This window comes from Pteropus medius, unplaced genomic scaffold (assembly GCF_902729225.1).
Source record: "Pteropus medius unplaced genomic scaffold, Ma_sr-lr_union100, whole genome shotgun sequence".
NCBI classification, from domain to species: domain Eukaryota; kingdom Metazoa; phylum Chordata; class Mammalia; order Chiroptera; family Pteropodidae; genus Pteropus; species Pteropus medius.
The window spans coordinates 11270443-11285485 of record NW_024349802.1 but is presented as its reverse complement, the minus strand read 5'-3'; the positions used below and the strand labels follow the sequence as shown (position 1 = coordinate 11285485).

Sequence of the window (15043 nt, the reverse complement as noted above, 5' to 3'; positions counted from 1 at the left end):
CACTAAGTATAAATTCTGATCCAGGATAGAGTCATCAGAGAGAAAAATCAGTCCTGGGGAAAATAAATTAGGTAACACTTAAAAAGAAAGGTTAACTGTTTTAGGTCATTTCATCTGAAATTAGGGTAAATAGGTACACACAGTGACAGAAATATCTGAAGACCCGGTGACTACAAATGGATTTTAAATAAGTAAAAATAAATGCAAACTTAACTAATTTCTGCTAATCTTCTGTGATTTCCACATTTTGTGTGAACTAGTCCCAGTGAGGCACAGGTGAACAAATCTCCCCAGAGCACTCAAAGTACTCATTAACAGTCCATAGGACCACAAATGCACAGAATTCACCATAAGATTAGGTTCTTTTTCTTGGAGACTCTGAAAGCAGTGCCAACCACATTCAGTATCGGGTTTTCAGAAATCTCCAAAGAGAAATTCTGCCCTATTGCCAAGTAGGTACTTCAAAAACCTCACTGCACAAGTGGCTTATGAAATAAGCTCACTGGGGTTAAAATTCACCAAAAGATTAGAGTCTGGTATTAAATGCTGATGTTTAATGAGCAGCAAGAGAGAAATCAGAGAAAGAATAGAGATAAAAGATCTTAACAGGCTATGCCATTGTTAAAACAAATACATAAAAATATATTAGCTTGGTAGTAATATTTTTACTCATCAATCCTCCCATTTATGACCTACTTCAATGCAAGGAATTACTCTTTTTCCAAAAGCAGTTAATTTACACTACTAGGCAAACCAGTGGTAGCCTAAATGTCTGAGTGTCTCATATCAAAAGGACTATAGACATTTGGGATTTTTGTCTACTCATGTTATTTCAAAAAGCAAAGTCTTTGGAGTTAGACAGACATGGCTTAAAATACCACTAGCAGAGTGACTAGATATGTCCCCTAACCTTCCTGAGCTTGTTTCCTCACATGCTAGATACTGATAAGTGTTTGTTTAACATATGACTTAGGTGATGAAACCATACATATATTGCAAAGCAGAATATTTTTATGCAGCAGGGTAGTCAGTGAGTACAAATTCCCTTATTCATCCTCTCCAACCCCCATCTAATTTTAATGTAGGCACGTGGCATTAATTGCACCCCAGCACTCTCCTGCCATCTGCAGTAACTAGGTATGGAGAAGTGAAAGCCTATCATGGGAATTTAACAGGTTGATCTAGCAGTGATGACTTTCAGAGTTGAGTGACTTTTGTTCCCATTTTGCCATGCTATGACAACATGACACTCTCTCCCCATCACTGCAATAATGTCAGGAGCTGTAGGTCTTAAGCCCCTTCACTGATTTCTGAAAGTGTCTGGCAGAAATTTGCCTTTATTAAAACATGCCCTCTCCTGGAAAAATCCCACAAGAGTAAGCACTTTTCTGACATGATTTTCTTCCTAGATTAAACGTTTGTGTACCGAAATACGTATTAACACATAGGTCAGTGTAAAACAGAAATAGTTCATATATCAAACTGCCCCAAGCTTTGAGCTAGGAAGGGAGGGTAAGCCTGTCATCCCCCTGAGCTACAGGTCACACCTGGTGGCTAAGCTTGCCTGGCCTGCTCTCCATGCCTCTCCATCTGTGGCCCACCCCAGGCCCTAGAGAGCTTCACAAGAATTTGTTAAGCAAATGTCTACAGCATCCTTATTTAAAGCTAAGCCCTTTGACATGCTTCCAAAAGCCATGATCTGAAGATTTCTAGAAGCTCCTTGATTTTTCTCCCTGTTCTTCTGCAATCTGCCTCCCATGGCAGCTCAGTACTGACAAACACCAGGCTTTTCTGATAAATCTACCTGCAGTGTACACGAGAAATTCTCTCAATCCATCTCTATTTTTTTCTGTGTGTATGCATTACTTTAATCAGAATTAGCATGAATTTAGAATGTAAAACTATGGACATTAATAAAAAGACAATGGAATATGTCAATGAAAATACAACACAAAAATACAGGAGGAGCAATTATTATTAACTCATTTTGTAATAGCTCTAAAAGCCCTAACTACAAAGTAGTTGTGTGGGGAGATAACAATTCATCACTATTTATGGCATAAAATTTTGGCTTCTACACAATGTCCAATAATTTATAAACATTCTTTATAATAATGAGCGAGCTGGTCTTACGCTCACTTAAAATTTAAAACCAGTGTATTTACTAACACCTATTTTTCATGTACAGTAACTCATCTACTTTCCAAGCCTTTTGTAGCTATTGCAAACTAAATTTTAAATCCAGAAAATGAATGTGTGTTTAGAACATGTTGAATATTGTTTGAAGTATTATTATTTAACTTAAAGACATGAGGGGCTTAAAGGGGTTACTTCACATCTCATCAAAAGCTTAGAAACTATCAACAGAAAATCAGAAGATTACTGATTGCATCTAAGCTAAATGCAGGGAAATCCTCTTACAATGAGTTCACTTTATGCTAAGAAAAGTGACCAGTAAGGAGTTCTTTTCTCCTTCTCTTTCTCCACAATCCCAGCTTGTTCTGGCCATCACCATACACCCATATCCTAATCCACTCATTCTAATATCGCCCGGGCCCAACCATACAAAAATTGTTTCTTGGTCTCTCTGCTTGCCATCATTCATGTCCTCTGACAGCCCCTACAGAAGGACACATCAAACAGCCAAAGAGAACTTTGGCTTCAGGGTGAGATCCACTTTCTATGGCTTTATCACCTCTGCCACAAATTTCCAGAAGATCCTATCTCATTAGTTCAGTACAATTACTAGAAATATTAACTGGATACTTTCACTGTAGACAGTTCAAGGTATAAACAGGACAGCATACAGAGAATGACCACTACGGTCTCAGAGCTTTTTAAAAAACAACACTCCTATAGCACTTCAAAAGAGAACTTTCCCTGTAGATGATACAACAGAAGCCATTTCTTCTTGAATCTCATAACATTTCACCCTCTAACATCATCTTATTCTCAAGACTATACCATTTCTCCAAAGAGCTGTGCTCTAACATCAAATATTTAGGACTAATATCCATTTCTCAAACAATTTTATAGTCACATCTCCATATGTCTGAAAAGAAAATGGAAAGTAAAATAATTCTCTACTGCTGTTTTTCTAGAGAGAACACATAGCCAATTATAATCAAATCACAGGTCCTATATATACTCACTTTACCAGATAACCCCAGTCACTGTTAATAACTCAGTAAAGCCAACTACATGATATCGGGAGCTGTGAAGAATGCGTGACTTTGTAGAAGACCCTCTGATTACCATCTCACCTCATTTTGAGAAACAGCCTCATTTTTGAGAATAATCAGGTTCCCGGCACTCTGTCCACTTTGGCCTGTGAGGTGCCTGCTGTCACTTGCTGCTGCTTGAGCTCCCCCAGGCCCAGGTCCTGTCTGAGCCCCTGTGTTATAAAACATGAAAGTGTCACTCCCTGAGCCTGCTGTCAGACAGGCCTTGTAGCAGTAGGTCTTGGTGAGGGAGCCATTCCCTCGCACTTCAATGAAGTGAGGCTGCACTTTGAGGCCATGTGGTATCCTGGCATCAATATTGTTGTTGGCCTGTTTGTACAGTTCTGCAGGGCACCGCTCCCTCACTCCACAGAAGCCTCCACAGCATGCAGTGCCATATGCAGTATAGCGGTAGCACTTGATGATGCTCAAAACAATGATTGTCAAAAGAAATATAAAAGACACTGTGCTTAATGCTATTATTAGATAAAGTGTAATTTCTGAGTATGTCCGAGGACTCTTAACATGTCTCTGGGTATCGGGGAGGATTCTGGAAACTCTATCCACCACAGCTACTGTGATGGCTACAGAGGCTGACAGTGATGGCTCGCCATTGTCCCGGACCACCACAGTCAGGTTGAAAGTGGTTCCACTCTCATCTCCCATCTTCCTGGTAGTCCTAATTTCTCCTGTGTGTAGCTCCACTTTAAAGAGGTCCAGGTCAGAAGTCTGGGCCAGATGGTAAAAGAGCCAAGCATTTTGCCCAGAGTCTGAGTCCATGGCTATGACTTTGGTGACCAGGTAGCCAGCAGGGGCAGTTCGAGGCACCATCTCAATGGCTGCTGATGAATTGGTTGAGGTAGGGTACAAGATGTAAGGGGCATGGTCATTCACGTCTACCACATACACATTGGTGGTCACAGTGCTGCTCAGTGGTGGGCTCCCCTTGTCCTGGGCCTCCACAGTCACAAAGAACTCCCGAAACTTCTCATAGTCAAAGGAGTTGACAGCATAAAGGCTGCCACTGGCACTGTTAATGGAGACATAGGAGGTGACTGGCAGCCCTTGAATCTCCCTCTCCAGGAGGGAGTAGGTCACCTCTGCATTCTCCTTTTCATCTGGGTCTGTGGCTTGCACAGTGCAGAGCAACACCCCTGGCAAATTGTTCTCCTGGACATAGATGGAGTAGGAGTCCTTCAGGAAACTTGGTGGATTGTCATTGATATCAGAGATCTCAACCTGCAGTGTCCGCTGGGATGTGAGCTGTGGTACTCCCCCATCAGTGGCTATCACTGTGATGTTGTAGGCAGCCACCTGCTCCCTGTCGAGCGGGCCACTAACCACCAGTGTGTAGGAGTTTCCAAAGCCATTCAGTCGGAAAGGCAGTGTGGCTGCCAGACTCAGGCTCACTTTCCGGTTGGGGCCTGAGTCTTGGTCATTGACACTGAGAAGGGCCACAACGGTGTTGGGTGCAGCATCCTCAGGCACGGGGCTATACAGGTCCGTGAGTACCACCTCTGGTGCATTATCATTCACGTCCACGATGTCCACCAGCACCTTGCAGTGACCAACCATGGGCACTGGACCCCGGTCAGTCGCCTGCACGTAGATCTGATAGGAAGAAGCCTCCTCATAATCCAGCGCTCCACTTACCCGCACTTCTCCTGTGCTAGCATCGATGCTGAAAAGCTGTCTTTCCCTGTCCGACGTGTAGCTGCTCAAGGAATACCTGAGCTCGCCATTGGAGCCCTCGTCCGGATCTGAGGCATTCAGCTTCACCACCAATGTGCCTGGAGGCGAGTCCTCCCGAAGCTGGACGCGGTACGTGGACTGGTCGAAGGTGGGAGAATTGTCGTTAGTGTCTAGGACACGTACAGAGATCTGGGCCGTGCCGGAGCGGGCTGGGCTGCCCCCGTCCACAGCTGTAAGAACCAGGCGGTGCCAGACTGCCTGCTCGCGGTCTAGGCCCTTACGCAGCACCAGCTCCAACACCTTACTGTTCTCCTGCAGGGGTTTCAGGTCCAGCTCGAAGTGCTCGCTGGGGCTGAGCTCGTATGTCTGCACCGAGTTGGCGCCCACGTCGGGGTCCTGCGCGCTCTCTATGTGAAAGCGCGCTCCGGGCGCCACCGATTCGCTTACCTGAAGCTGGTAGTCCGGCCGCGGGAAGCGCGGCGAGTTGTCGTTGATGTCCAGTACCTCCACCTCCACGGCGCTCATCGCCACGGGGTTGTGCGCCAGCACTTCTAAGCTGAGCAGGCAGCGAGGCCGCTGTTCACACAGCGCCTCCCGGTCAATGCGCTCGTTGACGAAGAGCGCTCCACTTGTCAAGTCCAGCTCCAGATAGCGCGGGCTGGGTGCACCCAGATGGTTGATGCGCAAGCAGCCCGGCCCCAAGCGCCGCAGCTCCAGCCCCAGCGCGCTAGCCACGTTGCCCACGAGCGCACCGGGAGCCTGCTCCTCCGGCACCGAGTATCGCAGCTGGGAGGCCGCTGGGCCCGGCAGCAGCAGCAGCAGTAGGAGAGGCGGCGGCAGCAGCAGCAGCCAGAACATGGGCGGCCGGAGTCGTGGATGCTCTGTCGCTCCAGGTCTGGTGCCAGCCAGCTCCATAGCCACCCGCCGCGGCGGAGGCAGCGGGGCAGGGCCGGAGGCAGCAGCTTCCTCAGCCGCGCTCCACGCCCGGGCCCCGCCTCCGCCTCCGCTCGTGCCGCCCGGCGCCCGCTCCCCACGGCTCACGCGCTAGCAAACGCCGGAGGTCGCTCCCCTCGTAGGGCCTCCGGAGGGCTCCTGGCCCCGCCGCCCCGCTGAGTCCCCATATCCCAGCTCCTCCGCTCGCCTCCCAGTCACTCAGCCTGGCTTCGCTTCCTGCCGCCGCCGCCGCCGCCGCCGCCGCTGTTCCAGGAGGAGGAAAAAGGAAGCAGAAGAGGAGGGGGAGCTGTGCTCAGCAGGTTCGGCTCCGATTCCGCACCGAGGTGGCGGACGGCGTCCGAGACTGCTGAGTCGCTCCAGCCACTCCAGCCCCAACTCCTTCACCCCGGACCCATCAGATCCCAGCAGACCACGGGAACGCGGCCACTCCCTTTCTCCCTCCTCCCTGCTCCCCCCATCCCCGCTCTGTTCATCCAGTCTCCACAGTCCTTCGGCTGCTCAATGGAGTCTTGTAAGGAGGTTATTGTGGGAAAAGCAGTTGTCTCTAGGACTCGGGCTGTCAGCTCCCTAGGAAAAGATTTCCAAGCGCAATTCAGGAAAATAAACCGAAGGCCTTAGCAGAGTAGAGGCACCTGGGCGGAGGCTCCACGTTCGAAGGAAACAAACGCAGGGGAGGTGCTCTGGGGTTACTGATGGAGATTATTTACATGACCTCTGACATTTTCCCTGGAATACTCGTAAGTACTGCAGAAAGTGTTCAACTCCTAGTGCAAAGGGGGAGAGGAGTAGCAAGTGCAGTCTTCCTTAGGAGCAAGCCTAAACCTAGCATCCTGGGATCCAACTCTCAGTTCTGCTCCTAGCCAACTGGCCCTTCCTTTCAGTGTGTGCCTTGGCAAATAACCAACATTTCATGTTTAAAATTCTCCCTTTAAAAAATGGGCTCCATGAAACTGCAGGCTAAGTTCTTATTTGACCCCTTTGGATCACAGTGGGGGAAATCTAGTAAGATTTTAAAGAGATTCTTCTCTCAAGCTTTTCCTTATTTTACTTCAAATCTTTTTTCATTTATCACCCAAGATATTTTCTTTGTTCTTTCAAGAGTGATTTAAATTTTTTTTCTCTAATGGATGACAATGTCTTCACGAGCCTGCAAAACCATTAAATCAAGAGAGTTACTCTTGATCTCCCATGCTTGGCTGGAATCTGGAGTCCATCAATGACTTGCAGTGAAAAATCGGTTGTTAAGCAAAATATGGCAAGCTGGGGTTTATCTTACGACAGCTAGCAATTTCAATGGCTGCAGCTCACTTTTCATAAATATAAGGCTCCTTTGCATCTCTGGGCCTTGGTTCCCCTAAGACTCCACCTCGTATTGCTACAGAGACAACAAAAAGACAACCACTTCTCTTCAGTGAGTGAGAGGCAGAAGGATCAGAGGAAGCCTTTCGGTGCTATGTCATTGCCTCTGCTTCTCTGTTCTAAACATCCACTCTTCCCAGGTCTCTTCCATGGGAGTTTAAAATCCATTGCCCCACAAGCAAAAAGCACGCACTAAAGTGTCACATTACTAAAATGTCCTTTCTTTTCTTCATCTCCTAGCATCCTCTCACTCCCAGATCTTCCTTTGTAGATCATTTTCTAGCTACGAATGGGAACAAAGCCAGAATAAGACATGACATTTGGCATGCTTCCCTTCTTGAAGAGATAGTTGAAGAGGCCAAGGCAATGATTCTGATACCCAGATTTCAAAGGCCTGGACTATCACATCCCTTCCTTCCACCCACCAAGTAAACTCACTGACAGCACTCCTCGACGCAACCAATTGTATTCCAGAGAAACTCCCAGCTTCCTCCTATCACTGCTGCTTCTTATTTGTCCTCTTTTTTCCCTCAAGGATACAGAGAGTGGGAAGCAATTTCCATCACATTCTATTCCTGTCTCCTTTCTTAGGTCTCTGGCTTCTCCCTCTCTGTCTGCTTCCTCCCAAAATGTCCCTACAGCAACTTTGTCTCTGCTGTGGTAATTTGATCTCAGAAAGCCTTAAACTCTCAAGTGCATGAATTGTAGGCCTGGCCTTTGTCTTCACCCATTACTTATTTCTGAAAATAAATGGCTTATAAGTGGAATCAAGTTATAAGTTGTCAGGAAGAATGACCTTTTCTTCCCTCATCTCCTCCCAGGCCCTCACAGTAGCTGCCTCCTCTGCCCACAGCTCAGAAATCTGGCCACTGGGTACTGACCATGCATGGACCTGTGCCCCAGAGAAGATCACAGGCACTTAAGAAAGAGATTAAAGTGACAGAGGCTTGGTGATGTTTTTAATGGAAGCCCCCAAATGTCACATCTCGGGAGAAAAACCAGGGCTCATCTTTTGACAATCCTGTCATCTTCCAGCAAGGACACCTGCCAGGTTGTTCATTTTGATGTGTCAGGATCATAAGCTTCAACTAGTACTTAGTCCCTCAATGATTGAGAAGGCAAACTCAGAGCCAACACAAATTAGCTACCTCAAAGACATTGCCTAAAGAGATTGTATACTCTATATTTGGCACTACAATGATTTAGTTCCTCACACTATTATACTTTGACTCTTGCTTACTAGTAGGTGTAATGGGATTGCTTAGGCTGCTGGCAAGTGCCCTGTCTACAAATATTAATGCTAATGCCTCAACCTTGCCACTATGCATTCTCTTCTCTGGGACTTTCATGAATCCCCTATTAAAAAGCAGAAGAACACAGTGATTAGGAACACAGACTTTGCAGTCAGTCACACCCCTGCCAATGACCACCTACATGGCCTTGGACATATTACTTAACCCAAGCTTCTGTTTACTCATTTTACCTGGGGAGGATAATATTAAGTAAAACTCATAGGGTCATTATGATTACTTAGATGATGTATATAAAACAATTTGCATAGTGACTCACAAGTACATTATTGCTATTATTATTAAAATGCAACAATTTAGTATCATCAGATAATACCTTAATTGACAGTCTATGTATGGCACGGCCCTTTAGGTATCAAACACAGATAAGCACCTGTAACTATGCCAGATAGGAAGGTCATGATGCGGTGGAAGATGAATGTGCACCGAAGTTATGCTTTTTCAATTATTTCTAGAGCTTATCCTATATTTTGAAAACAAAAACAAGTCCCCTTCTATGTCACCGGGGAAAAGAGATTTCTGTCATAAGAATTCCTTCAAGGGACTGATTTCCTCACAACAGATTCACCTTTTTAGGATGTGTGAAAATACTTCAGCAACAAAGTGCAGAAGAGTTCTCAAGGATGCTTTCATCTCCAGCACCCAAGATAGATTTGGCACAGAAGTACTTAATGTTTTTTTTTTGAACAGAACTAAATTTACAACTTTACTTGTATAATTCTCTCAAATAGCAATCCCTTAATTTCTCTCCCCCTTTCTAAATCTTACATACATTTCAAGGTCCATCTTAAAACCCACTTAACCCATGAAACAGTGTCTATTCTAAACATAACGGTCTTTTTTTTTTCTCTTTCACATATCCCTGAATGCTGACATATGTCATTCTTTAATTCATCAAAATGCTTTAATATTATTTTTTAATCTTAATTATAAGCAACCGGCAAGCAGATGCCATGTCTTGTATTTGTGTTTATTCTTCTCAGTGGGAAACTTTATAAACACTCAAGAATAACTGATGATTGTTTCATATTCAGATCTGTTTTTAGCAAATTCAGGAGGAACTGCTACAATTCAAGCACTTCCTCTTTGTTGTATATGGACAGACCATGTCTAATGGAGAAGGGCTCAAGAGCCTGCAATAATATTTACTATAGTTTTCTTCCTTTAAAATTTGACATACAAAGTATTTCTAACCTGGAGAACTAAATCTCACTAATAAAGGTGCTGGATTCTAAGAAAGACTCTGCCCCCAAATTTTATGTTATCATTCTTTTTACTTTATAATAATAAATTATAAAATAAAGCAATTACTTGTTCATAACTAACAAGAAAAGTGACACAATAAGAGAAATGCCATGATAAGGCATGGTTTTGTTTACCACCATGCTGGACAAGAACTTTGAAATAGTATCTCAATTGTGTCCCTTAATTCTATTTGTAAAATGCATCTATCATGAGGTCACTGGGCACAGGAGCAAAACCTGTCACAACACAACTGTATTAAGCCTCTAAGAAAAATACTGGCACTCCATGAATCTAATTCTCATACATTTTCATTTTTCTATTATTAGCATCACAAATCATTTTACTTTGGGGAATCAAACAATCTGGCGCCCTTTGGCCACAGGGCAAGGGGACATGATATGCTCATTAGTTTGATCAAGCTTTGGGCTGACCATTATGAGGATATCTGTCAAATAAGGAAGGACCTAATTTTCATTTTTAAAGTTGTGTATTTATGTTTTCCACAAACTGAGCACATGATATGTAATTTAAAAACAAAAACAAATGAACATCCCAATGTTTAATGTGGTCCAAGGTAGTTAAAAAAAACCTCTATCTTGTTATGAAGGAACAGGACTTCCGTTCTTTATGTTTCTCCAGAAGAAAAATACTTTCCCATGTGATTATAGCATTCTTTACAGATATAGTAGCATCCAGTGGATGGGAGATAAAAAAAGATTTTTCATATAACATAAGAGCTGAATTTTTTATACATTCTCTTCCCTGAAGAGGGAATACATTAACTTTTAGGGAACTATCTTCTAAATGTTTAGTTCTGTGAAACTAATATACTGTTGCTTTTTGACTGAGGCATTGGAAAATTGCTCAGAACAGACAAAGGGACTCAAACTTTGGAAGAATAACAATAAAAAGGGAGAGTAGGTTAAAGGCTTGAGACAGATTGTGTAATATTCACAGATAAAATCCAACTATTCAATTATGTTGGGGTTTTGCTTCTCTATTGGTATTCCCAATTGAGATGGCCTAACAAGAATCATTGAATGTTTAAGGTTGAGAGATATTTAGAAAGTATCTCACCCAAATTCTTTATTTTTCATTGAAGGAAATGTTTAAGCAGAACTCAAACCTCAAGATCAGTGAAGAGATAGGAAGCATAAAAGTGCTTATAAGTAAGTTAAGTGTATGTAGCAAGATGATCTTACAAATGTGACTAGAGAACCAGATTTTCTGTTTTTAAGAAATGCCCTTGAGATTGTTATAAATTCCTTCAAAACTCTAATATTACTAAAGCAATTGTTTATGAGCAGTTAGAAATAAAGGCATTCATACTGGGGATTACTTTTCAACTCAAAAGTGGTGACATCAATCCCACCACAGACAAAAAAAAAAAAAAATTACGTAGGCGTTTTCGATTTTTAGTTGCTAGAATCACTGATAAGGGAAATGCTGCAGACACAGTGTATCTGGAATTCATGGAGATGTTAAAGTCTCCCAATATGCTTGCAGACCAAATGCAGAAAGAAAGGCTACAAGACGTATAGTTAGGTAGTTTTATAATTGTTTGAATAACAATGCCAAAGAGCGTTTATTAATATGTCGATCTGGAGGGAGAAGCCCAGTGGGTGACTGCAGAGATCCACTCACCCTTGGTCTTATCCCATTCAACATTTTTATCAATGACTCAAGACAAGCAAGCATCGAGTTTCCAAGCCAAGTCAGCAGCAAGTTGAGTGATCCGGAATAAGGTTACAACTGCCTGGGTTAAGCCATGTTTCTAATTCACTAAAATTACTACCAATGTTCTATTTGAGACTTAATACATGCCAGAAATTTGTGAGTTTGTATTTAAGCTAATTTCTGGCTTCTAGTGTTGCCATTAAAACCGGTTCCAAGTTTCCATTCATCACTTGGGGCCTTTTATTTTAATAGAAAACTTTGTTTGGCCCTGTTTCTCCTCCGCAATTCTTGGGATTTTAGCCATAGCATAAAATAAGATGGTACTTTGGCACTCGAGAACATCCTTGTTCCTAAGTGGGTTTTAGCCAAAGCATTCATTAATTTGGATACTTTTTTTCGATTTCAAAAAATCTAGATATTATTGAAGTACCTTGAATTTGAACTATTTTCCAAGATATGACCTAAGCTCAGTCTAAATGAAGGTCACGGTTTCTCTTTTCTATACCTATGGTGTTTGCTGCTTGGATAAAAACTAAACAAACCTATATCTCTGCCTAAGAGTATCGAGTAATTAATTGTTGGCTCTCTGGGTTCCCCTTGCTTCCCGATGCCTTAGCACTAACAGTTTACACATTATTTCTCTCTATATTATCCCATTTAATCCTCACGAAAGCCTAATGAAGATGAAGAAACTGGATCCCCAAAAGGTGAAGAAATTTATCAATATCTACAGGAAGTTTTTTCTATGCCCATTTCTTGAGATTGTAACACAACATCTGACCACTATGCATGCACTTCTAATTAAGAATTGTATTATTCAAATACCGAATCATTATGTTACACACCTGAAATTAAAGTTATGTTGACTGTACCTGAATTTTAAAAAAATCATATTGTTTGTCACAAGCTATTAATTTCCAAGTATTTTTTATGGGATCCTACTCAATTGTTTTCATAACTACAGATCTCTTTCTCTTTTAGAGACTTCAATTGAATCTTCTGAATGTGTTTTTAAATGGCTGGCCTAAGCAAAATTATGCTAAATACAATTGTGTGTCATATCCCAATCTCTTCTTTCAATATTATCTTTCCACCTACAATATTCTACCTAAGTAACAGAGTTTTACAAATGACTTGGACTTTTCTGACATAAACTAATTCATATTTTCCTTGTGATAGATTTTGTTATATAATTCCTTCATCAGTTATGTATACAACACTTTATAAGACAGATAAAATATACATCCTCTAAAAATTAGCCACATGGAGATGTACTATATTTTCGGTGAATATTAAAAGATCCTTTAAGGCATTTTGATGAGATAATTAACGTATTCTAAAACCTTTCTTTATCAAAGCTTATTTTATCAAAGTTATTTGGAAAAGACATAGATTCTTCAATTCTGTGGTAATCTCAGAAATTTTTCCAAAGCATATTTTTAGGTAGTAAGATCTAGAGTTAAATTCCACTAGCAATTACAGACCACAACCTCACTTCAAGGTCTTAAATCATAATGTATGCTTAGATCATGAACCTAGAGCCATCTTATAGAAATCCTGCTTGATATAAAACCAGACTCAAAGACTCAAGATCAGGCTCTATCACTTATTAATTATGTCTCCTTGGGAAAGTGGTTTAATTTCTCTAGTAATTAAAGGTAAATTAAGGAAAACATACTACTTACTACAAAAAAAATTGCTGCTAGACATTTACTGAGATGATGCATATAAAAATTTCATTACATAAATTCTCAATGATTATTAGCCAGAAAAGAAGAGCGGGCAGCATAGGATAGAAAGTCTCATGGAATTATCCAAGTAATCTGAGGAGAAAGGAGAGATGAGTCAAAAGAAATAGAAAATCTAAGCTTCTGCATACTCTCTTTTTCTATCACAAGGGAGGGAAGCACACTCTACTTGACTCACAGAATTGAGAAGAAATAGTACTGGTTATTTATACAACATCTCTAAACTAATGGTTTTAAAAATCTTAAAATCATTTAACTTGGTGCATCTACAACTTGAGGTTGGTTGATGCCAACTTCAGCTTTTCAGTACTGAATAGGGAAAAAAACTATACAAAACTCCCCCAAATAATCAACACAAATTCGTGACTTTCTTTATCTAAATCTACTGGGCAATTCTCTATTAGATCCAGTTAACAAAAGACAATAGAGTAATAACTTTAACAAAGGTGTAAAATTAAAGCAGAGAATGGTGTAATAATTTACTAGAAATACAGAGTTGATTTCAAGCAAAACTGGGTAAAAATTTCACTTTCTTTCTAATTTAATGTTACATCTATTATAACAGAGTTGTCACCCTAGAATATTCAATATCCTTTATAATTAAAATTTCATCATAGCCTCCCATGATTGGTTTTCTGCAGTGCTCTTTGATTCAATTATGATCAGCTCATTTAAAATCTCAACTGTATATGAAACATTTATTGGTTCATAAATCAATGTATACATAGAATATAGGGGACAGCTATGCCTCTTAGGATATGTGGACTTAGTGCGATGTAAACTAGGAGTTGGAGAATAAAGGAGATTTTCAAATTACAAAAAAGTCATGCTTTGCAAAGGGTCAATAATGATGTGCTAGGAAAGTAGCAACTAGCCTGATAAAGTCAGACTGTTAGTTTCCTGGGTACAAGGATGAATATTTCATCCCTGGATGAAAAATCCAGCTATAATTCTGGAAAGTTAAGAATTATAGGTTGCGAGTAGGCACAGCAAACTGTCATTGATTATTCTCTATTCTTGTTCCTCCACCCCAATGTATTTGAAAAACATCGCAGAGGGATTCAATAGTGTTATAACAGGAAATTCCAACTTGGAAATACAGAAGGCAGGTAATCATATTCTTCTCCATAATAACTATTTTTAAGTATGATAGTCTAATGAAGCAAGTTTTAAATTCAAATTCACCAAGCATTCATTTAGTATCTAGTACGTGACAGTCCCAGAGCTAACTGTGTTCCCATATATCACCAAATTTAATTCTCACTAAAGAAATATTTTAATATGCATTAAGGTTATTGAGGGAATATCAAAAGTGAATGGAAAAAAACAAATTCATAGATACAAAGAATAGAATGGTAGTTGCCAGAGGTGGAGAATGGGGTTTAAGGGATGGGGAATGGGCAAAATGGGTGAAATGTGGTTTAATGGTACAAACTTCCAGTTATAAAATAAATAAGTCAAGGGAACATGATGTCCAGCATGGTGACTACAGTTAATAATACAAGAAGAGTAGATCTTAAAAGTTCTCATCACTGAAAAAAATTACAACTATATGTGGTGATAAATACTAACTAAACTGATTGTGATGATCATTTTGTAATATATACAGATATTGAATCGTTATGTTGTACATCTGAAATTAATATAATGTTATATGTCGATTATATCTCAATCAAAAAAGTGGATAGAGTAAACCCTGTTTGCAAGCAAGAGCACTTTATAACTCTCCAACAATCCCCATTCATCATTTATCTTCAAGGCAGAAAAAATGTGAATATTCAGATATAGGCATTCATTTTGTTCCTTGATTTAGAGTTTAGTGGTTTTCAAGCTTTAG

The 15043-nt window shown here is 41.1% G+C and overlaps 1 protein-coding gene across 10 annotated transcripts in view; it reads right to left on the bottom strand.

Annotated features, from left to right (window-relative positions):
- Positions 1-15043, bottom strand: part of LOC120581421 (protocadherin alpha-C2) — a 172519-nt gene that overhangs the window by 35361 nt on the left and 122115 nt on the right. The window contains exon 1 of one of the 10 annotated variants that reach the window (XM_039836324.1): positions 3264-6369. The exons of the other annotated variants lie outside the window; for them this stretch is intronic. Coding sequence (XP_039692258.1) covers positions 3264-5828 — 2565 coding nt within the window. The 5' untranslated portion in view covers positions 5829-6369. Of the gene's footprint in view, positions 1-3263; positions 6370-15043 lie in introns of those variants that run through there. 10 annotated transcript variants of the gene reach the window in all.